Source organism: Alligator mississippiensis, chromosome 5, assembly GCF_030867095.1.
Source record: "Alligator mississippiensis isolate rAllMis1 chromosome 5, rAllMis1, whole genome shotgun sequence".
Lineage (NCBI taxonomy): Eukaryota > Metazoa > Chordata > Crocodylia > Alligatoridae > Alligator > Alligator mississippiensis.
In genome coordinates, this window is record NC_081828.1 from 55,280,211 (window position 1) to 55,302,478 (window position 22,268).

At 42.5% G+C, this 22,268-nt stretch overlaps 2 protein-coding genes across 2 annotated transcripts in view; both read right to left on the reverse strand.

The window, feature by feature from the left end:
- The window catches only part of EDEM3 (ER degradation enhancing alpha-mannosidase like protein 3), a 53,141-nt gene extending 48,303 nt beyond the window's left edge, over positions 1–4,838 (reverse strand). Inside the window, exons 1-2 of the mRNA XM_019500278.2 lie at positions 4,547–4,838; positions 1,155–1,200 (exon numbers count right to left, since the gene is read on the reverse strand). Coding sequence (XP_019355823.1) covers positions 1,155–1,200; positions 4,547–4,704 — 204 coding nt within the window. The 5' untranslated portion in view covers positions 4,705–4,838. The remainder of the gene's footprint in view (positions 1–1,154; positions 1,201–4,546) is intronic.
- A 3,501-nt stretch (positions 4,839–8,339) lies between these two features.
- NIBAN1 (niban apoptosis regulator 1) overlaps positions 8,340–22,268 on the reverse strand; it is a 135,749-nt gene continuing 121,820 nt past the window's right edge. Inside the window, exons 13-14 of the mRNA XM_019500295.2 lie at positions 19,199–19,310; positions 8,340–17,508 (exon numbers count right to left, since the gene is read on the reverse strand). Coding sequence (XP_019355840.1) covers positions 11,150–17,508; positions 19,199–19,310 — 6,471 coding nt within the window. The 3' untranslated portion in view covers positions 8,340–11,149. The remainder of the gene's footprint in view (positions 17,509–19,198; positions 19,311–22,268) is intronic.

Genomic DNA, 22,268 nt, shown 5'->3' on the forward strand with positions numbered 1-22,268 from the left:
CAAAGTCCACACAAAGATGACAGCAATTAAAACACATATTTGTTGAAGTCTTTAACTAGATTAACTATGCCTGAACATGGCAAATCATTTCTATTTTTCAGATGTTGTCTCTTCATATTCCCTCCAAAAAAGTTTATTTCAATCAAGTATGGCATCCCACTCACAAAAATCAGTATTTTAAATGCAGCCACTCTACTGTTGAAGTAAAACAATAGCTTATTCTGGACTAGTTCTATACTAATAAATTAGCATATCATTAAGTTGACTAAAGGCAAAACACACTCAGATATACCAGCATGTGAACACAGAAGACTCCACATCATAAATTATGAGACAAATGTATCATGTAAACAACAGCAAGTACACTTAATCACATCACAACTATGTATTTAGCAACAAGGTATACAATATAGTCATGCTCCAAGTAAAATGTAAAGAACTTTTTACACAAGCTGTAAAATCGTATCTGCAGAAGAAAAAACTATTACAGATCAAATAGGACATAGTGGGTGCATCTACCCATTCATTAATGCACCGTAGTTACTGAGCATTAAAAGTTTAATAACTCATATAATCAAGTACTAAATCAATTTGCAGCAACTGATGTTACTGCATAGTCGTGCAAGCATGCACCTTTTTAGTGATGCTCTGCACAGTAGCATATCATGTAAATGCACCCAGTTAATTTTAGATCCACAAAGTGTAAATAAAGTTATTAGCAGGAAGGAACACAAAACACAGCAAAACAAACACGTATTAAAAACTACTGTATCAGCTAGAATGTCTACAGGTTTTGTTAACGGGATTTGAAATATTTTTAAAATGTGTAACTTTTCACCGAATGTTTACCTAATGAGTCAAGAAGCACTACCCACTACTCAGCAGAATATATATGCATTATTATGAAAATACGACAGAAAATACACATCAAGAATAACCAGTAGGCTTAAATGTGAAGGCCCTATTCTATAGTAACATGCGCGTGTGTTTACTTTACACAGTTTAAGTTTAGATGTTCATATGTCAGCTTCAGTTCCTCCCCCTCTCTTTAGTGTCAGCAGGTTTAGTCTTTTTTCTTTTCTCCACCTGGTCAGTATTTCTGACAAATTCGAAATAAAGTCTGGTAAGCATAATGAAAGGTGCATTTTACTTACCATGTAATTACTGTAAGCATGATTAAACATTTCCAGCACTTGACTCCTAAAAATAAATAAATAAATAAATAAATAAATAAAAAAGAAACATAGAAAAAAAATCTAATAAATGGTCTATTTCATAACTCCTCTTCTATACATCAAGTCTCAACAGAATGGCAGTACTGTACATTAATACCTGAAGATTAATATCAAATTACCATTAACATACATAATATTCACATAATCTTTTGACCTTGAGCACGTAAAGCTGATAAAATAAAATGACTGGTACCAAGACATTTTGTAATGGGTTTGGAGCTCATACTGCAGAAATGGTGGGGTGTCACTGCAGTCCTGGTAAAAAGATATTACCAAAGAAATCCTTGCTTTGGACCTCATGAGAGGGGTATCTGATACTATCTAAAGCCACTCCTAGAGTGGCAGACAGTTTGCAAAATCACCCTCAACACCCCACTCCAGTCCTCTAACTCCTAAACTATTCTAATCCTGGAATCTCTTGTGAACAGATCTATTCAATTTCCTAAATGCAACATGCAACTATTTGCTCCCTGAAGGATCCCACTTGCAAAGAGCAAGCTGTCAAATGCAACTTCCAAAAATAACTTACAGATGCTGTATATTCGCAAGTTTTTCTGGCCACAACTATCATGCCGAAAAGACTAAATCAGTTACTAGATAATCAATGTTCTGAACAAACACCTTTTCCAATTTAGTCACTCTTGCTCAGAGCAAAAAGGAAAAACTTCCTCTTTGAATTTACGGTGAAATAAAGTATTTTCATTGTTAAGATCCCAATTCAAGATCCCATGTTTCCCCTGAAAGAGCTGATCCTATCCCCAGCAAAAACAAGTAATGACTAGGTACAGCAAAAACTTAATAAATAGCTTTGCCTTTTTTCTGCAACAGTTGATATCCAAAGCACTGTAAACACTTCTGTAATATGTTTAAGTGGATAGCAAAATCATAAATTACTCTATGTTCCCTACATTAGAAATCTTTGCAGGTAAATAAAAATAAATTCAAAGTTACTACTAAAGCTATGCTTCCTTTAATTTCTGAAAAGCTGTCAAGGTCAGAAATGTCAACGTATAAAATGGCACCTTTTTTTCCCCTCAACAGATCTGCTTTCTGTCATGCTGAACTACTTTAGTGAAAAGAAAGTTTTATTCTTACAGTTAACCTTGCAAGGCAAGAGAACAAGCTGGATTGATTCTATTTTGACTCAAGCACCATCAGTGACATTCATTCCCAAAGTCCCTACTAATGCCATTGATGATGTAGTGGCAAAAAGAACTCAACTACATTTTTCAATCAGTTGATTAAAATCCACTGACCTGGCAGCTGGAAGTTATTTTAACCATTGTAAACTTGTTCAGATAGAAGTCAGCAAAAGCCTGCAATGCCATTTTTAGTCATTTCACTGACTACCACTATATTAAGGCCAGTCCTGCAATCACATTCTGTGGAGGTGAAACCCTAGGATTACACAGAGCCCCACCGACTCTGATGAGATCTATACACAGATCTAATTGCAGAAACAGAGTTTAAATCTACACTGTCCACTGATTTAGCCCATTAAAATCATTTCAAGACATGTAGTTCTGTGTGATATGAACTGTACTCCTATGACACAAGCAAACAGCATTTCTGTTTGTCAGATGCATGAGTACATTTCCTCCAACTATGAGTGTTAACCCAGAGCCTCCAGACAGAATCTAGTTTACTTCACTTAAGCACAGGCTTGTGACTAAAAAAAGGGAAAGCACTTACCAAATTTATAACTCATTAACTACAGAACACTCAAGCTTTGCCCCTCATTAAGGCTCAGAGTACAGTGTCCTTCTAACAGCAGCCCTGAAATTCCCAGGGCCTTGTCTCTTGAAGTCTGCTTAGGAAGCCTTGATACTGAGTCCATTTCACAAATTGTTCAGACAAACTTCACAAAGCAGATTATCAGGGCCAAGATTTTCTATGCACTTGCACAATTTATGAGCTTCACTGGGAATGCACATAACCAACATTTTTTATAGTGTAAGCAAAAAAACAAACGGTAACCAGCTTCATTTTATGCTGTTAAGCAAACGATGTACCATCCACCACATGTGTGACTGCACCTCTGAGGAACGGGGTTCTTTCTCAAGGCTGTGCAAGTAGAAAACAGAACACAAACATTATCGGACATAGCCTACAGGTACATGCACTCCTGCTGGTAGATCCTAACTCACAAACACAGGAAGATCATTGGGCAGTCAGCACAGGACTTGCCAAATAAAGCACACCTGCATATAAAGAGACAAGGCAAAAGAGAGATTTGAACTGCCCGGGCGGCCATGTGAGAATGGCCCAGCACAAGGTGCACTCAAGTGCTCAGGGATCCTTGGAAGTAAAGTTTCGTAAGTGCAGACTGATTACAACCCTCCCGTGAGGATCAGAAAGCTGCAGGCATCTTAATGATCCCTCTGGGCACTCATGAAGAACACAGCCCCCTTCACTGAACAGAACAGGCCTGAAGGACACAGTCCAAAAAGCCTCCCTGGCACTGCAGAGAGAAGGGCCAGAAGTGGGAAGCTCGGTGTCCCCCATGTAAAAATGGCTTTGAGAAAAAACGAGTGTTATCCAAGCATTAAAGTCAGGCTCCCAACATCATAGAGTGGTTGGGTGAAACGGCTCAATACCACCTGCCTTCATCCTTGCCTGAAGGTGCCTGGGGGCGAGTCCCTGGTCTGCCCCTGGTTGCTACAATCTAGAGGAACAGGGGAAGGCTGCAGCTCACCACCAGTGTTGCCAAGTGTACAGTAATGATCATATTTGTACGCTCCTTTCAACCCTTTTACAACCAATAATAGTAAAAGTGTTTAAAATGTACAATCATTTTTGAGGTAGCTCACTGATGCAGCAAATGCAAAACCCAAGTCACTCTCAGGGAGCCTTAACCAGCACTTTATTTTGAGGCAAGTGGTCATAAGAAAGTGCTTCAACTTTGATGGCCCACTTCTCACTCACTGGCGCCTTACAGTAAGCAATATAAAGTAAATAAGAAGACTTATTTAAGGTCATTTTCCCAACGATTTAGTTGGTTTAATAAAAGATATCGCATCTACCCAAATACTTATTTGCCTATTTGCGTGTTGGGTTTGGGGGCAAAGACGATCATTTAGAGCTTCCAATACGATACAATATCATGTTTAAGACCTGGCGACGCTGCTCGCCAGGCCGGCACGGGGAGGCTCGGGTGAGCTCCCGCGGCGGGGAAGGGTCACCCGCGCCCCTGCTCTGTCGCCGCCGCCGAGGAGCAGGTCAAGGTTACCGCCGGCCGGGCCGGGCCGGGCCGCAGCGGGTTCCCCTCCCGTGCCACCTCAGACGGCCTCATCCTCCCCGGCCCCGCTTACCCGAGGCGCCGCTTCTCGTCCCTGCTCATGGCTCCGGCGGCCGGGGCGGCGGCCAGCACGGAGGAGACGGAGAGGAGGCCCAAGGCAAGCAGCCCCCATGGCCGCCAGCGGGCGCCGGGATCCCCGCCGCGCGCCTCGCCCCCCGCAGCCCCGCTCATGGCAACAGCTGCCCGCTAGGCCCGGCGCAGCCCCATGGTCCGGCCCATCCCCGGCAGCCCCGGCTACGCTCCCAACGCAGCCGCGCAAACGGAAGGGACCGGCCCTTTGCTTTCCTGTGTCGTAGCCAAGGAAACGGCCTCCGCCGGCTGCTTCCGGGGATTTCTTCGTCACATGGTGCCCTGGTGGACCAATCGGGAAGGGCGCGGCGGGGAAAGGGAGGGGCCAGTTTGGGCCACGTGGTTCCAGCCGGGTGGGAGAGACGTGGCCAAGAGGAGGAGCTGGGAAAGGCCGCTTGGGGATCATACGTGACGGGTGTCGGGGCGGGGCATGCTGGGAGCTGTAGTTCGGACTGGGCAAGGCGCTAAGCCGGCTGGCGCGTGGCGTGCCGGGACTTGTGGTCCGTGCGTTCGGCCCGGCGGTGTTTGGGGCTTGAGCCCGGGGTCCTGGCTGCCGTCTCGGGGCAGTCACTGCTTCCCCTCCTTCCTCAGCTCATTCCGCTGTACAAGGTGGAGGGGGAAGGGCCGGGTCACACCGTGAGAGAGAGAGAGAGGTCGTCAGCTCGGTTAGCCTGCAGTCAGCCACGGGGCAGGGGAGAGACGTGTGCTTAGAGGCTAACTAAGGTAGGGGTGTGAGTGTGAGTCCCAGTCCCAATGGAAGCACAAGCTTTCGTAAGCCCAAGCTCACTTTGTTATAATGCTCAGCATTATAACAACTGTGGAGCACCAGCAAAATCCCAGACTGTCCCCCCGTTTCACTCTGTCCCTTCCATCTGCTAAAGACAACCCGTTTTGAGTGTTAGCCTTAAGTCAAACTGGGCCACTGTGACTCAAACTGATAGACTGGCTGGTCCTCCAAACCCTGGCTCCATAATCTTACACCACTTAGGTGTGACCTGGGGTCCCTTTCCTCTTCCCAGGGACAGTTTTGATTCTTTCCAGGAAGAGTGTAGTCTGCTTGATGGCATTTATTAAGGTTAGACCCACACAGCTCTCCTGGGGGAGAGGAAAAAGACATCGCCCTTTAGAAAACCTGCCCCAGCAAGCAGCATCTGAAACAATGATTCTCAGCCAGGGTACCACAGCCCCCTGCAGTGCCTTGAGATACTTTCCAGGGTGCCACAGGCTGTCACGCAATGTTAACAGAACATTAAGTTTTAAGTGCGCAGACGTGATGCACAAGATAAATCCAGAGCTTTCAAAAAGGAAGCCCTAGTGTTAAACACAACCCTGACCTGTTGTGTGGTCTTTCTCAGTTTTTTTGCAAGAGAAGAATTGCTCCACTATTTTTCCACAGTCAAAACTCAAGTAAAAACTCAGAGCTGACACATTTTCTGAGGCAGTGCCTTGAGTCAGTCAAGAAGTGGATTGGGTCTAAAGAAGTTGAGAGCCATTGGTTTAACAGCTATCAACTTTCTGGTCAGGTATGTGCCTAATGAGACAGCGCAACCATGAGTCAGGGAAAATAGAAAGTAGCATGGTTGGTCATTGTTCAGAAAGTTAGTTGGAGCGCACTGTTTATATATTCACTAGAAAACTTCTCCCCTCTGTATCACTGCTGCTATGCTAGGAGAGGAGTCTATCTTGGGTGCTAAGATGTTCTGTGGACATGGAACACCATGCTTGATCTGACGGCTATGAATCAAATATGGCACTTTGACAAAGTTAATGTGGACTCAAAGAAATGTCTTCATTACATTTCTACCAATTTGAGTTTACTAACCAGAAGATATAGCAAGGAGGGGAAGCTAGTGAATGGTGCATATTAAAATAGTGCAGAAGTCACATTTCTAGATTAAGAATATAGAGCACTCAAGAAGGGATTGTGCATGAATGTGAAAAGGAAATGATAGTAGGGGGACAACGTTTTTGGTAGGTGTGTCATAAATTAGCCCCGCACCATCCCCCAGTACTACTCTGCTCCCCTTTCTCCGCCTGATCCACTGCTCGACTTTCTGCTCTCTACTCTGTGCTGCCTGCCCAATCTGCTGCTGTCTTCTGCTTCCTGCCCTGTGTTCCCTGCCCAATCTGCTCTGTCTTCTGCTTCCTGCCCTATGGGCTGCTATGCTGCCTGTCCCCTCTCTGATGTGCCACATACAGAGGCTGCCTGTGCCATTTGTGGCACTCATGCCACAGGTTGGCCACCCCTGCTGTAAAACATTTACAAGCAACCCCTGCTTGGTGTTCTTAATTGGTTCCTGAAAAACTGAGTGTTAAGCAGAATAGTGTTAAGCAAAACCTGCTGCCAGCTGTATGATGCCCATGAGCATTATAACAAAACTTGCTGAGCGCTAAGTGGAACCAGGTACCAATGTAAAATGAGCATTACAGCAAAACAGCATTAAGCAGGGGTTGCCTGTAGATTAGATTTACATCATTTCTGCACATCCCATATTGAATTCATCTCCGTGATTAGTGGTTTTAGGAATGCATACAGTTTGGCTGCTTTTTTTTTTTTTTTACCCTGTCCAAATTTCCAGTCACTTTTCTGATAACATCTTACTATTATGGACACACCTATAATAATACTTTTATTTATGACTTTATTTAGAAAGCTTTAAACACAAATTTTGTGTTCCTTTAAAAGTATTAAAATAGGGAAAAGGATGAAAATATGACTTAGAAAAATGAAAAAAAAGTGGTTAGAAACAATGCAGACTATCAGACAGTATTTTCTTGCTTTTAACTGTGAATTTAAAAAGAACCAATCAAATGGTCATACATAGTCTGCAGAAGAAAAAAAAAGCCTCTCAGCACTGAAATTTGTCTCCACCTTTCTGCTGTAATTTTAAACAGTGAAGCTACAGTAGTACAATAGAATTGTTTCTCTTCCCTCATTCCCATAAGGTCCAAGTAGATGGATCACAGCTTGAGTTGACAGATGGTAGTGAATACAAAGTTTTACAGCTTTAAGAAGCTGTTTTTTTAACAATTACGTAACAGATAATACCATATTTTCTCACATACCCCACACTTCCAAGTAAGATACACACCTTGTGTTTGGTAAAGCAGAATGAAGAAAGAAGATCTTTCCAGAGTTACAGCTGCACAAAGCATGGACAGAACCTAACCTTCAATTCACTCACTCACCCTCCCTTTCCTGTTTAATCAAAAAATCTACAGTTTTAACCTTCTCACAGCCAATGCCTAATTAGCAGCAACTCTTGGCTTCTCAGCCAAAAGCTATTGCCAATTCCACAACAGCAGTGAAAGGGTTAAATCTGTACCTGCTGAAGACTGAACCCTGCCCCTCTTTCCATGGCATGGGCTGGGGAGGGAGGGAGGAAATAAGTTGCATTTTCTAGTGTTTCCATGCTTTTACACTGGGGGGGGGGGGGGGAAAATCAGCTTCCTCACTTAAGACCCCAATTTTGGAAGGCTAAATTTTTGGGAGAAGTTGTGTGTGGTATGCAAGCATATTTGGTACCTCTTTTAGTTGCTGCCTCACATAGCATTAGCCAGGAGCATCAAAGTTCAGGTCTTCAGATAGCAATGACCGAGGGTTGTTGAAATTGTTCTCTGTTGGCCCCTCTAATTAAAAATCTGGAACAAAATGAATGAGGTCTGAAGTAGACTGCATCTGATGTCTATCACAACAAGATTCCAGATTCATTCAAAAACTCACCTCTGACAACCAATAAAAGGGATGACCACATTTTATTTCCGTATAAGTACTTTACAAAGTTACAAGCAAATTATGTGTTTCATGTTTTGTCTACACAAGTTGGTAACCAGGTGAAACATATCAACAACAAAACTGATTTCATATATGGTTCTTTTCCCCTTCCAAGCACTTCAAAACCCTTAATTACAGTGTTGGGTGGGAGAATTAATGTAAGAGATTATGTATTATTATTCCTATTTTATAGATGAGGAAATTTAATCCATGTAATGTTCTTGGAACCATAGGAAAACTAAAAATGATTATGATTCATTAGCAAATGATTTCTGTTGATTAAAAGTTCAAAAGTGACCATGCAATGAGGGAATTGCAGGGGGTCAGATCCTTGACTTCACTAATTCTGCCTCATGCCACTCCAGTCTGAATAATTATGTTTATTGTTCCAAGATTACATTGATGAGGGTAGGCCACAGTTTATCCATTTACAAGTCTCAACATTATGTATAGAGAACACCAAGAAAAAAACCCAACAACAAATCTGTGGTGAATAACTTCATTTAAAAAACAAAGAGTAAAAGAAAGCATACAAAATTTATCTTAGTTCTTCCCCATTCTACTTAAGAAAAACAACCACGCTGGACATTTTTATTAGACATCTGTGTTACCAAATATGTACAGGGAAATATTACATCAAGCCTGTTATATGAATGGTTAAAGATTACTTTGGATGAGGTTTATGCTAACTTCTCTTTGATGCCTAAGGTACATAAAAAGAATAATATTTCTAAATGGTTTTATTAGTAAAATGCAGTTTTCTTTGTAGGGCAGCATCCTGCTACTACTCTCTCCTATAGTCTACAATAATGGAAGTATTTATGTTCTACCCTAACTTGTTCAAACAGATATGCATCAATTAATTATCAGGCATAATTATTACATAATTGAAGTCACTCCTTAACATTCAAAACTAATAAGAAATCACAAGGGAGTTAGCTGGCAAATCAGTAGAAATAGGGTTGTATGTGACCCTAGTTCGAACATTTCATCATCAAACAAATATTAGAAGAACCCTATTTAAAACTAATTCCAAAAGGGAACTTTGTACCCAACTTCAGTGTTCACACACACTAGCATTTATGGAATAAACACTGTGTACTTGCATTTATTTTACAACAACTTTCGATTTGGTCAAGTTCACCAACAACATGGCGTTTCTGAAGCTATGCAACGATAATTTCTTCAACTAGTGTCACCCCCCCCATTAGTATTTTATAGTGCTTTGGATAGCATTAGACAATGGATATTAATCAAATTTACTGCAGCTAAATTCCAGCAAGATTAAGGATCCTGTTGGGATTTTGTTATTTCTTGAAGAATGCTACTTTCTTTATGAGCCCAGTTCTGTAACTCATACTCCCACAGTAATGTACTTATTTATAAATAGCCTCAGGCCCTGTGCTGTACTTTTAAGTTGCCTTAAAATAGCCTCTAAAATTGCAGGTGTAGTTTTGCATACTCAACTTGCAAAAGCACTGTTTTTCATTTCCAAGATTTTCTGGGTTCAACACCTGCAAGTGTATGTGCAAACTGTGCAGAAAGGCAGCTTATGTGCCAGGATCACAACATGGTATAGGTGGTGGTAATCTTGGATTTGAAAAACCACTGCCAATTTTTTAAGCTGCTTTTGAAAATGTGACCCCATTTGTCTTCCAAAACCCAAGCACAACTAGTTATTCCTCTGGGGGCTTTTTGCCTTGAATTGCATCTAGGTACGGGGAAGCATATGGTATGATTCTGGTATATAAGACATTTCACACTTCGTTGCAATTTCCCATGCCATTACTGTTTTCACAATACAGCTTTACATGCATAAAAATGCCCCGCAGAACTGGGTAACTCTTGTTGAAGTCAATGGGTATGTGTGTGGTAGGACTGCACTACAGCATTATTAATCTTCTGTATTGCAATATTATAGGTAAATATACTATATGGTAGAAAGCACAGCTAGTAGGTGCTGCACAATCATCATAGCTGGAGCTACTGTAAACATTCTCATCAGTCTCTTAATAACAAAAAAGAAATAGCAGTAAAGCGCTCTGAAAGGCTATATAATGCAGAAGTGCAGAGTGGGATTGAGAAACCTGCTCCCAATGCTATCCCAGTTTTAAATACAACAAAAAGAAAAACAATCAGAATACTTCATTGTCTATAATATCTGTCTAAACTTTAAAATATTTTAGTAATTTGGTTAGCACATAAAGTTCAAAGTTTACATGCAACTGGGCTGATGAACCATCCAATAAATTTTTCATTTAATTACTTATTTGAAAGATTTAAATATTGTCTTTGTACTGCACGAGTCCTATATGAATTCTTTTATCTGCATTTTGATTTACTGATCTCCTACAAACTATTGCAGTATTGCCAATCACAAGCATCACAAGTCATTTCTCCCCCCCCCATAAAAAGCATGAGTTTATCTTAAAAATGGTGAATTTAGAAATAAAATAATAAATAATTATTTTGCTTTGAAGAATTGAGGCCACATTCTCAAGCTTTTCGCTACAACCATGAGCTAATAATTTTTTTTTGTTAAATGAAAGCTGAGATTGAGGCAATAACCTCATTCCAGCATCGGGAGCACTACCAAACCCCCCCCAGATATTGTGAGACTCTTGACAAAACTGCAAGAGTTGGCAACACTAGAAGTGGACCTATTCTTGCAGCCCTTACTCACATGAGCATTTTCACTTCAAGGGTACTATAGGCATAAGTAAATGCTGAAGGGTTGGGCTGCATATTTCTGAAAAACAAAAACACTTACTACTATTCAGAGCATTGCTCTGTACAACTACCCTCCCTGCTCTCCTCTGCAAGAATTTCACTTCCCATCGAGCTTGTGATTTCAGCACTTGAAGGCATGTCTACTAGCTTACACTGATCCTCGTCAGCAACAGAGTTACTACCCACTGAAGTAGTAGTGTTCACGTCCTCTTTTTCTAGCACATCAGTCACTTCTATTCTTAAGTTTTCCATTCTCAAAATGGTTATTTCCATTCTTGTTGCATCGGGACTTTCAGTAGAATTATCAGGAAAGCTCTCAGCCCCAGCTTCCACTGGCCCAGCCTGGGTGTGATGTACTTCTTCCTCCAGGTCAGATCTTCTGTCCCAGACTACATTTTCACGTAGTTCCTGTAGTTCCAATTTGTTATCAAGACCTTCACAACTTTCCTTGTCTGTATACCAGACACTTTGGTTGGTTTCCACTTCTGCATTTGCCTCTTGAGGTCTACCCAGTTCTTTGGAAATCTCTGAACATTCTGCTCGAGTCCCATATTGGCCCTCCTGTGTGAGGATCACTACATTTACATCATCTGTCCCCAAACTGGATGAAAATGGCTGATCCATCTTGAGCTCAGTATGTTCAGCTTCTTTATTTACTAACTTATCTGCTTGACTTTCTTCTTTATTTTTGCTGTTCTCATCACACTCCTCACCATGCTCCTGCAACTTTAAAATATTACATTCATTTACCACTTCTTTTTTGTTCTCAGATGGAGCAACAGCTGCTAGGTCAGCTGTCACCATCAGCAAGTCGCTTATACCATTTGTATTATCAGTGGTTGTAAGGGATCTCTCCTCTTCTTGTCCAGTGTTTCCCCCAACCTCTGTCTCTATTGTATGTTCACATTGCAAACTTACTTTCTCTTCCACAGCCTCTTCTTGTACTTTACAATCTGTCTCAGCGTTTGCCCTAACCTCTACTTTCACTATACCTTCCTTCTTGGAACTTACCTTCTCCTCCAGGGCTTCCTCTGTTTCCTGACTTTCTTTTTCTGTTTTTTCACTAATCTCTTCCTTCAATGCATTTTCACTCTGAAAACTGATCTGCCTCTCCAAAAACCCCTTTTGTTCCTGAACTTCTCTCTCAAGATGCCGTGTAAACTCTGTCTCATCTACATCCTTGCTCTGGGAACATACCTTCTCTGCCACAGCCTCAACTTGCACCTGGTTTTCTTTTTCTGTTTTTTTGACAAACTCTGTCTCCGTTGCATTTTTACTCTCAGAACTTATCTTTCCCTCCACAGTCACTTCTTGTACCTTACTTCTTTTGACATTGCTCCTGCCCAACTCCTCCTCCACAGTATCTTGATTTGGGAAATTTAGCTTCTCCTCCCTAGCCTTCTCTTGAATCTGACAAACTCCTAATGTACAGCCTCCAGACTCTGCCTCAACTGCATCTACATTCGGAGAACTCATCATTTCTCCCATGCTCTCCTCCTGCACCTGACTTTCTTCTTCCACATTATCTGCAGTCCCCGTCTCAGCTGCATCTTCACTCTGGGATATAACCTCCTCCACAGCCCACTCCTGTACCTGACTTTTGTTCTCAAGGTATCCTTCCAACTCTGTCTCCTGCACACCCTCCCTCTGTGAACATACTCTTTCCTCCACAGACTCCTCTTGAACCAGACTTTTTTTTTCAGGGCTCTTGTCCAATTCTTTAGCCACTGTAACTTCACTCTGGGTACTTACCTCCTCCTCCTCCAGAGCTGCCTCTTCTACCTGATTTCCTTTTGCAGTGTTGTCTGCAATATCTGCATCCACTACACCCTGACTCCAGGATCTTCTCCTCTCTTCCACAGCCTCTTTTTGAACCTGACTCTCCTTTTCAGTGCTTTTGTCCAACTCATCTACCACTGCGACATCATGTTCTAAACTTGCCTCACACTCTTGAACCTGACTTTCTTGTTTTGTGTTCTCACCAAACTCTACTTTCATTACATCTTCAGTCTGGGAAGCTACCTCCTCCCCTACATCCTTCTCCTGTACCTCCTTATCATTCTCAGTGTTATCTGCAATACCTGCCTGTACTGCAACCTCACTCTGCAAACTTCCCTTCCCTTCTACTGCCCCCTCTGGTATGTTATTCACTTTTTCTGTCTTCTCACCAAACTCGGACTCCACTGCATCCTCCCTTTTGGAATTTACCTGCTCTGCCACCGTCTCCTGCTGTACATAACATTGTTTATCAGGCTGCCCTGCAAACACTGACTCTACTGCATTCCCACTCTGAGAACTTGTCTCCTCCACGTCTGCCACCTCTTGAATGTGACTCTCCTTGTCAATGTTATCTGCAACCTCAGCCTCCACTGCACCCTCATTCGCAGAACTTACCTTCTCCTCCACCACTTCTTGTGCCTGACTATTTATGTCAGGCTGCCCTGCAAACACTGCCTCAACTGCATCCTCACACTGCAAACTTATGGCCTCCTGCTTTATCCGGCTTCCTTGCCCTGTGTCTCTGGCAATCTCTGCCTCCACTGCACCCCCTGTCTCAGAGCTTACGTAATCCTCCACTGTCCCCTCCTGTACCTGACTTACTTTCTTAGTGACATCTTCAATCTCTGCCTCCACTGCCTCTTCACTCTGGGATACTACATTCCCTTCTACTGCTTCCTCTTGAACCTGGCTTTCTTTGTCAGGCTGCCCTATAGACACTGCCTGAACTACATCCTCACTGACTGAACATACCTTTTCCTCCACCTCCTCCTGCTGTACTAGATTTTCTCTCTCAGTGACATCCACCAACTCTGCTTCTACTGCACTTGCACTCTGCAAACTTACTATCTCTACTGCCTCTTGCTCTACATGACCTTTATCAGGCTGTACTGCAGACACTACTTCTACTGCATCTTCACTCGGCAAGCTTACTTTTTCCTCTGTTGCCTCCTGCTGTACCTGACCGTCTTTCTCTATTTCACTAGAGAAGTCTGCCTCCACTGCACCTTCCTTCTCAGAACTTACCTTCTCCTTTGCTGCCTCCTCTTGAACCTGGCATTTTATATCAGTCTGCCCTGCAGACATAGCCTCAACTGTATCCTCACACTGAGAACTTACTTTCTCTTCCACAACCTCCACCTGTACTTTACTTTCCTTCTCAGTGACGGGTTCAATCTCTGGCTCCACTGCATCTTCACTCTGGTGGGATGTTAATCTCTCCTCTACTGCCTCCTCTGGAATCTCACTTTCAGGATCATGATGCCCTGTAGACAATGCCTCCACTGCATCCTTGCTCAGTGAACTTACTTTCTCCACCTCCTTCTCCTGCACTTGGCTTTCTTTCTCAGTGACAGTTGCAATCTCTGCCACCACTGTACCCTCACTCTGAAAACTTACCTTTTCCTTCATTGCCTCCTGCTGTGCCAGACTTCTGTTCTTAGGCTGCACTGCAGGCACTATCTCCAGTGCATCCTCCCTCAGTGAACTTACATTTTCCTCCACTTCTTTCTGCAGTACCTGGCCTCCTCTCTCTGTGTTACTGGCAAATTTTGCCTCCACCACTCCCTCCTTCACAGAACTTACCTTCTCCTCTACTGGCTCCTCTTGAACCTGACTTTTTATATCAGGCTGCCCTGCAGACACTGTCTCCATTGCAACCCCTTTCTCAAAATCTTTCTCCTCCACCTCCTCCTGCATTTGGCTTGTTTTGTTAGTGACATCTTCAGTCTTTGGTTCCACTGCTTCCTCACTCGGGGATATTAAATCCCCTACCACTGCTCCCTCTTGACCCTGACTTTCGCTCTCAAGCTTCCCTGGAGACACAGCCTCTGCTGCATCCTCAGTCTGTGAATGTACCTCCTGCTCTGCAGCTTCCTTGGGGATCTCACTTCCTTTATCAATACTCCCAGTTGTGTCTGCCCCCTCTGCATTCTCATTATACACAGTTACTGTCTCCTCCATAACCTCCTTTTGCACTTGACCTTCTTTGCCTATTTTCTCACCAGTCTCTGACTCTACTGCATCTTTACCTTGGGAACTTACTTTCTGGTCCATGCCCTCATCTTGTATTTCACCTTTTTCAGTGTTTCCTGTAATTTCCAACTTCCCTGCATCTTCACTATGGGAGTATACCTTTTCATCTGCAACCTCCTTTTGCTCTTGACTTTCTTCACCAGGATGCCCTGAAAACTCTGCCTCTCTTGCATCCTCTGTCTGGGCAGGAACTTTCTCTACAGCTGCCTTTTGCACCCAACTTATTGTCTTGGTGTTATCTCCAATCTCCACTTCCACTTTGTCTTCATGCTCAGAACTTATCTTCTCCTCCACTGCCGCCCTGTGTTCCTGGCCTTCTTTATCAGGCTGCTCTGCAGATACAGACTCCAGTGCATCCACACTCTGTGAGCTTACTTTCTCCTCTACTATCTTTTCTTGAACCTGAAACTGTGTCTCAGTGTCCCTGGTAAACTCTATCTCTGTTTCACCCTCATTCCCAGAACTTGCCATCTTTGCCATTGCCTCTTTTCTTACCTCACCTTCTTTATAAGGCTGCCCTGAAAACTCGACTTCCCCTGCACTATCACTCTGCAGCCTTACCTCCTTCTCCACACCTTCCTCCTGTTCTTGACTTTCATTTCCAGTGTTATCTGCAACCTCTACACCATTTTCAGAACTTAGCTTCTTCTCCCCAGCCTCCTCTTGGACCCAACCTTCTCTATCAGGCTGGCCTGGAAACACAGTCTCCAGTGCACACTCACTGTGTGAAATTACCTTCTCCACCACAGGCTCCTCTTCTACCCGACTTCCTTGCCCTGGGTCTCTGGCAAGCTCTTTCTCCACCACAACCTCCTTCCCATAACTTACCCCCTCCTCCACTGCCTCTTCCTGTACCTGGCTTGCTTTCTCAGTGACATGGGTCACCTCAGCCTCCACCACATCATCACTCTGGGATATAAAAATCTCCACCACTGTCCCTTCTTGAGCCTGACTTTCTTTCTCAGGCTGCCCTGTAGACACCAACTCCCCTGTATCCCCACTCAGTGAATTTCCTTTCTCTTCCACCTCCTCCTGTTGTACTAGACATTCTTTCCCTATGTTATCTGCAATCTCTCCCACCACTGCACCCCCATTCTCAGAACTTACTTTCTCTTCTACAGCCTCCCTCTGTACCTGGTTTTCTCTCTCAGGCTGCCCTGTAGACATGGCCTCCACTGCATCTTTATGCTGTGAACTTGCTTGTTCCTCCACTACCTCCTGCTTTACCTGATCAACTTCCTCTGTACCCGTAGCAAAGTCTGAAGTCTCTTTTTCAGAACTTACCTTCTCTTCCACTTCTTCCTCCTGTACTTGAATTTCTTTTTCAGTGTTAGCTGCAATTTCTGCCTTCCCTGCACCCTCACTCTGAGAAATTACATTCTCCTCCAATTCTTCTGCTTTGCCACCAAACCCTGACTGCCCTGCATCTTGACTTGGGGAACTTACCTTCTCATCCATACCCTCCTCCTGCATCTGATCTTTTTTTTCAACATTCCCTCCAATCACTGCCTCCACTACAAGTTCAACCTGGGAACTCACCTCTTCCACAGCCTCCTGCTGTGCCTGGCTTGCCGTCTCAAGGTGCCCTGCCAGCTCTGCCTCTTCACTCTGGATGCTTACCTTTTCCTCCACAGCCCCCTCTTGAGCCTGACTTTCTCTTGCAGTGCTATTGGCAGGATCTGCCATCACTGCATTTTTGTTAAGTAAAGTGATCTTATCCTCCATAACCTCCTTTTGTAGTGGACTTTTTTTCCCGGTTATTCCACCAAACTCTGCCTCCATTCCATCCTCATTCTGGGGACTTACCTTCATTTCCACAGCCTCCTCTGGTACCCCACTGTCTTTTTCTGTGTTCCCTCCAAACTCTGCCTCCACTTCATTTTCATTCTTGGAAGTTACCTTCTCCTCCATAGCCTCTTCTTGTACCTGACTTTCTTTTTCAGTTTTCCCCCCAAACTCTGCCTCCACTGTATTTTCATTTTGGGAAGTTATTTTTTCCTCTACAGCCTCTTCTTCCCTAGGAGTAGAAAATTGGGACTCCTGTTTATCAGTCATGTCTGTAAAGATCATTTTTTCACTAATGGTTTCAGGAATGTTAGTCATGTCAACAATTGTTCCTTCATCATTTGCCTTTCCAGCATCATAACATTCTTCCTGGGAAATATTTTCTGCCAAAACAAGCACCTCTTCATTTTGAGTTTCAGTATCTGATATTTCCGTGAGGGTGGTGGATGGTTTCTTAGCTGGGGTGGTTTGTGTTGATCCTGAAGGGGTCTTCAAGTCAGTTAAACTGGACACACTTTCACAAGGCATGTTGAGACTGTCCTCAAAAAGGTTGTGTTTCTTCAAGCTGGCAGCTTCTTTTATCACTAATTAGGACAAAAAGACCAAAATGATTTGAAAAAACCTGACATTTTAAGAACACTCTAAATAAAGAATTTACTCTCCAACCCTTCAAACATCAGAAATTATTTATAAAAGCCTAATTTTAACTTTTGCTGAACATTTTATTAATCTTGAACAAGAAAACTTGATTAGGAAGTTATACTTGCCATTTTTCTTACACTAACAGAATATTAGTGTTTGGTTTCACAAAGCAATAGGGGGACATTAAAATCCAAAATTATTTCAATTGAAATTAAAGATACTTTAAGGACAATTCAATTCACTGAGAGAGAGAGAAAGACAGAGAGAGTTTGTACACAATATATAAATTACAAAACCTACATTTGGGGCCAGCAGTACAACCAGGGGACCATCTAAAATTGGTTGTGGAATACAGAACTTTTCTTTTTTATCATAGATATATATTATCAACGTTTTTTTCTATCTTTGACGTCTACAAAGACACAGGTGCATACAGAGTACTGCTATAGTGACAATCATATTTTTGACAGAATATTTAATTCTGAGAAATTTAGTCCAACAGACATGAGACATTACTAATTCTCTGCAAATATTGAATTGCTGGGCTATCTGGTCATCTGGAGCCAAAGTACACTGAAGGTGCAAAATCTTCAGTAGGGAAACACTTCAGCCAAAAATGGCTCTTGATATCAAGATTTTGTTAAGTTAATATCTCTGTTCAAACAGCTGCTTGTCCCAACTCTGTCATGGGCTGAACTAAGGCCCCAGAATCTTAATGCTTCCAATCTTTAGGAAGATTGGGACCTAGATTTGAGCAAGATAGCCCAGGGAGGAAACACAAGTCGTCCTTGTGCCACTACAAAAATTTCTACTGCAGCACAAAAGCCAAGCTAACAGACAGCCATACACCTTGTCGTGCCACAGATGCTCAAAATTTGTAGTCACAAAGATGGTAACACTTTCTGTCACTTTATTGTGGCAGACATCTGTTTGCTTGAGGGCCCAGAGTTGTCAGCCTTGGGCAGGTGCTCCCATAGCTTGAGAGGCCCGATCCTACATATCCCCAAATTCTCCAGTAAGATCAGGCCCATCAAGCCCCAGGAGCGACTGCCCGGCTTTCCCCTTACAGAGACATGATCTGGGCAATCTCCTCGGTATACCTCTGTAAGCATGGAAACCCAGCTTTCCCAAATTAACATGCCTTTGAGATTCCCCAGGGCATGCCTCTATAAGTGGAGAAAGCTAGGGTTCCATGCTTAGAGAGGTGCCCAAGGGAATCTACAAGGCACATCTTTGTAAGTGGCGAAAGTTGGAGCTCCATGCTTAGAGACAAGTCCTGGGGGGAAACTGCAAGTTGCATCTTTAAGTGACTTGCCCCACTTAAAGAGAGTTGTCACACAAAGATTGCCTAGGGCATGTCTCTCCAAGCAAGAAACCCAATCTTGCAGAAACATGCCATGGGGAATCTCCAATGTGCATCTCTGTAAGCGGAGAATGTCTTCCATTATTCTGCAGGGTCAGGCAAGATGCATCTTGCCACAGCTAATCTACTTCATTTGGCAACATCACAAGGTCTCTTCCAACCCTAACATCTATGAAATCTTTGAAATCTGTTTATAGCCTCAGAGTTCCCACTAGCTTCACAGACCCACACTCTGAGCATTATTGCTATCACCTCAGACCCATTCGTACCTTTTAAGGTTTCATCAAGCAATGTGTGATATAAAATTTCTTCATAGACATTCTCTACTTGTATCACACTGGTGTAATCTGCAAAGATGAACTGTTCATATTTCTGCAGCTCCTGTGAAAAGAAACAAGAAAGGAAAAGAAGTCCAAAACTGTAGCTCTCTGAAGTCCCTAAGAATCTGTCACCCCAACATGGAACAGAACCCTACTAGCTCCCATTTAATGCTACTAAGTTCTCTAGGGTTAAAATTAGTTGCATATGCTCAGAGTCATGTATTTAATAGAACTTACCATATTGTATTGAAAGAATTTAGAGTTCATAAGCATTAGAAGGAGTGTACTTGGTAGTCGTGTTTGTCTGAGACAAGAAGACAACAAAAAAAAAAAATAGAATTCTTGGCTCCAAAATGATACCTTTTATTAAACCAGCTGGGAAATTGCAAGAAAATTGTCCTTTTGCGACAAGAAATAGCAGGAAAACTGGGACATTCATGAACCCAGAGGGACAGCCTTCCATCTTCAGCTCCCTCTGTGCAAAAATGAAGTTTATTTCCTACCTATGGGGACTTTTTACAATCTTGTACCATCTATACTTTTCCCAGAGCCTGACTTTGATCCTGAAAGCTTGCAGAAAGGGACAATTTCCTTGCGATTTCCCATTTGGTCTACTAAAAGTTATCGTTTTGAAACCAAGAATTCTATTTTTTTGTAAGCTTTAGAATACATTGTTTTAGGACACTAAATAATAATTCTTAGATTCTAAATAAGCAGTAGGTAAGCAAATAACTGTGCCAAAAACTGTCATCCAAGGTACACACACTGTCAAAAAAATAGTGGGAGAGGCAGAGATTTGTTATTGGAGTATAATGCTTCTAACTCAGTGCTTCATTTCCTATACAGCCTGTCTAGCAGATGAGTACTACCACTAGATTGCAGCATGTGAAGTGCGTATGGTGACTTCTGCCTAGGTGTAAGATACTAGCATCATCAGAACCATGTTCTCAAAACAGACATCTGTTGGCTTATTAGCTGCAAAGTACCGTTTAAGGTTTCATCAAGCAATCCACCACTTCTAGAATTGGTTGCTAATTTACACGGAGGCCTGATTTACACTACAATATCCAGCAAGAAGAACTTGAGTTTTGGTAGAAGTTTATGCACTGCCCAGATCAATAGATAAAATGAGGACTTTGTTTTCCAGTATAACGAATGTGATGAAACACTGATTAATACCTATTAATAAATATGTAGTCCTGGATGTACTGTCAATAGCTTATAAACAGTAGGAAAACCATTACATTTGGGGATATGAAAAGAAATAGAAAGGTATCCCTTTAAAATATGTATATAATGTGTGACTATATACAATATAGAAAAAAGCATAAATTTTAATATTTAGATGATTCATGCTTGCAAGCCAATGGACATATATTCCTAAAAATCATGCAAATCAGTCTCCTTGCTATTTAAATTTCTCATATCTATATTTCACATGTTGTCCTTCCCATATGCAGTCACCAAAACTGATTAGTCCTAGATCACGAGTTGTGTGTGACAAAGTAATACATAGTAATCAATGCCAACAATATATTTCAGTATGCTAAACACCTCTAAGCCTCTTCTTTCTCATTTATATTAACTGTATACAGAACAATTCTGAGTTGAAATTACTACAAGATCAGATGCAAGGATTTCTTAGGGTGATATCTTTTTTTGGACCAACTCTGTAGTTAGGCTAAAGTTAGACGAACACTTAAATGCAAGACATTCTTCATCAGGTCACAGGAAACCAGACACAGCATAGCGAGAAACCACTAAGATTAGTGGTCTTTCCACACTCCTAATTCTGGGAAAAAAGTTGGGACTCATTACTTCTGTAGTACAAAATTAAGAATGCATGCAACACTTCTGGGCTCCCAAAGGAAACCGAGATGGTCTGTTGTTTTTATCTGGGGGGTAAAGTAAGGAAGAGAACCTTACTCCTGGGATAGCAATGCTGGATATGTCTACACTGAACTTTTATAAGTTGTGTTACCTAGCCACAGTAGTCTGCATATATTTGCTCCAGGCTTACGAGCAAACATTTGTAGTCTGTAACAAACATGGAGTGTCCACAGTAATTTTTACAAATCAGTTAAAGCATCTCAAGTTAAGCAATCAGTTAGAATGAGATAGTTACAACAGTCATGTGAAGACAAGCTTTTGGCAGTTATACACATACATCTGCCTAGTTTGTCACATTTCCCTTGTCCTATATGGCACTTTGAGTTGAAGAAAATTACCAGGGAAGACACTGAATATGCAGAGCAATTTGCCAGTATCCTAGTGCAGGGGAAAGTTCTTCAGTGATGGACAGACTTTCAGCTTAACAGAATATCCATAGTGCTGTGGAACCTGAAGACAGGTGCCTGGGTGCAGGGCTGTCAGCCAGAGAGTAAAAAAAACAGCTCAACCAGACTCAGATTTGCCCTCAGCCTGCAAGCAGACTGATTGGGGCAGGGATTCCCCCAGTGATTGTCCCACCATTAAACTTCATATGAAACAGCAACTTCTCTCAACACGCAAATAATCTGACACAAATACGAATACAACCTCCCCACCCCCAAAACCCAAAAAACAGGGACTTAAGTCCTTTCCCATCTCTCCATACATTTTAGAGCTAGAAGGAGTTTACAGAGGCCTAAGCACTGGAATAATTCCCAGTACCCCAGCTGTATGGAAGAGATGTGACAGGTCTGGACATAAGGTTAACAAAAAGATGTGAAAAGAGAACATATTTGCATGAGTTCCTGTAGCAGGGCACTGGGGTGTGTACCTGATCCTTTAAGGGAGCTCTCAGCCTGTGAGACCACTTGCAGGGGCTAATGAAAGACTGACCTGACCAAAAGAGAACTCAGGCAAGTCCCCCAGGCAGAGAAGGACTGTGTTTTACAGGCAAGTGGCTTTTGTTTTATTTTGAGCCCACAGAGCATCCTGGTGCCCAGGGAAGAGCTAAGCTGGATCAGAAGGCCCCTGAGTCCAGTGAAGGGCTGCAAGTTGGTTCAGGGGGGTCTGGAAGCCCAGAGAAGTGGAA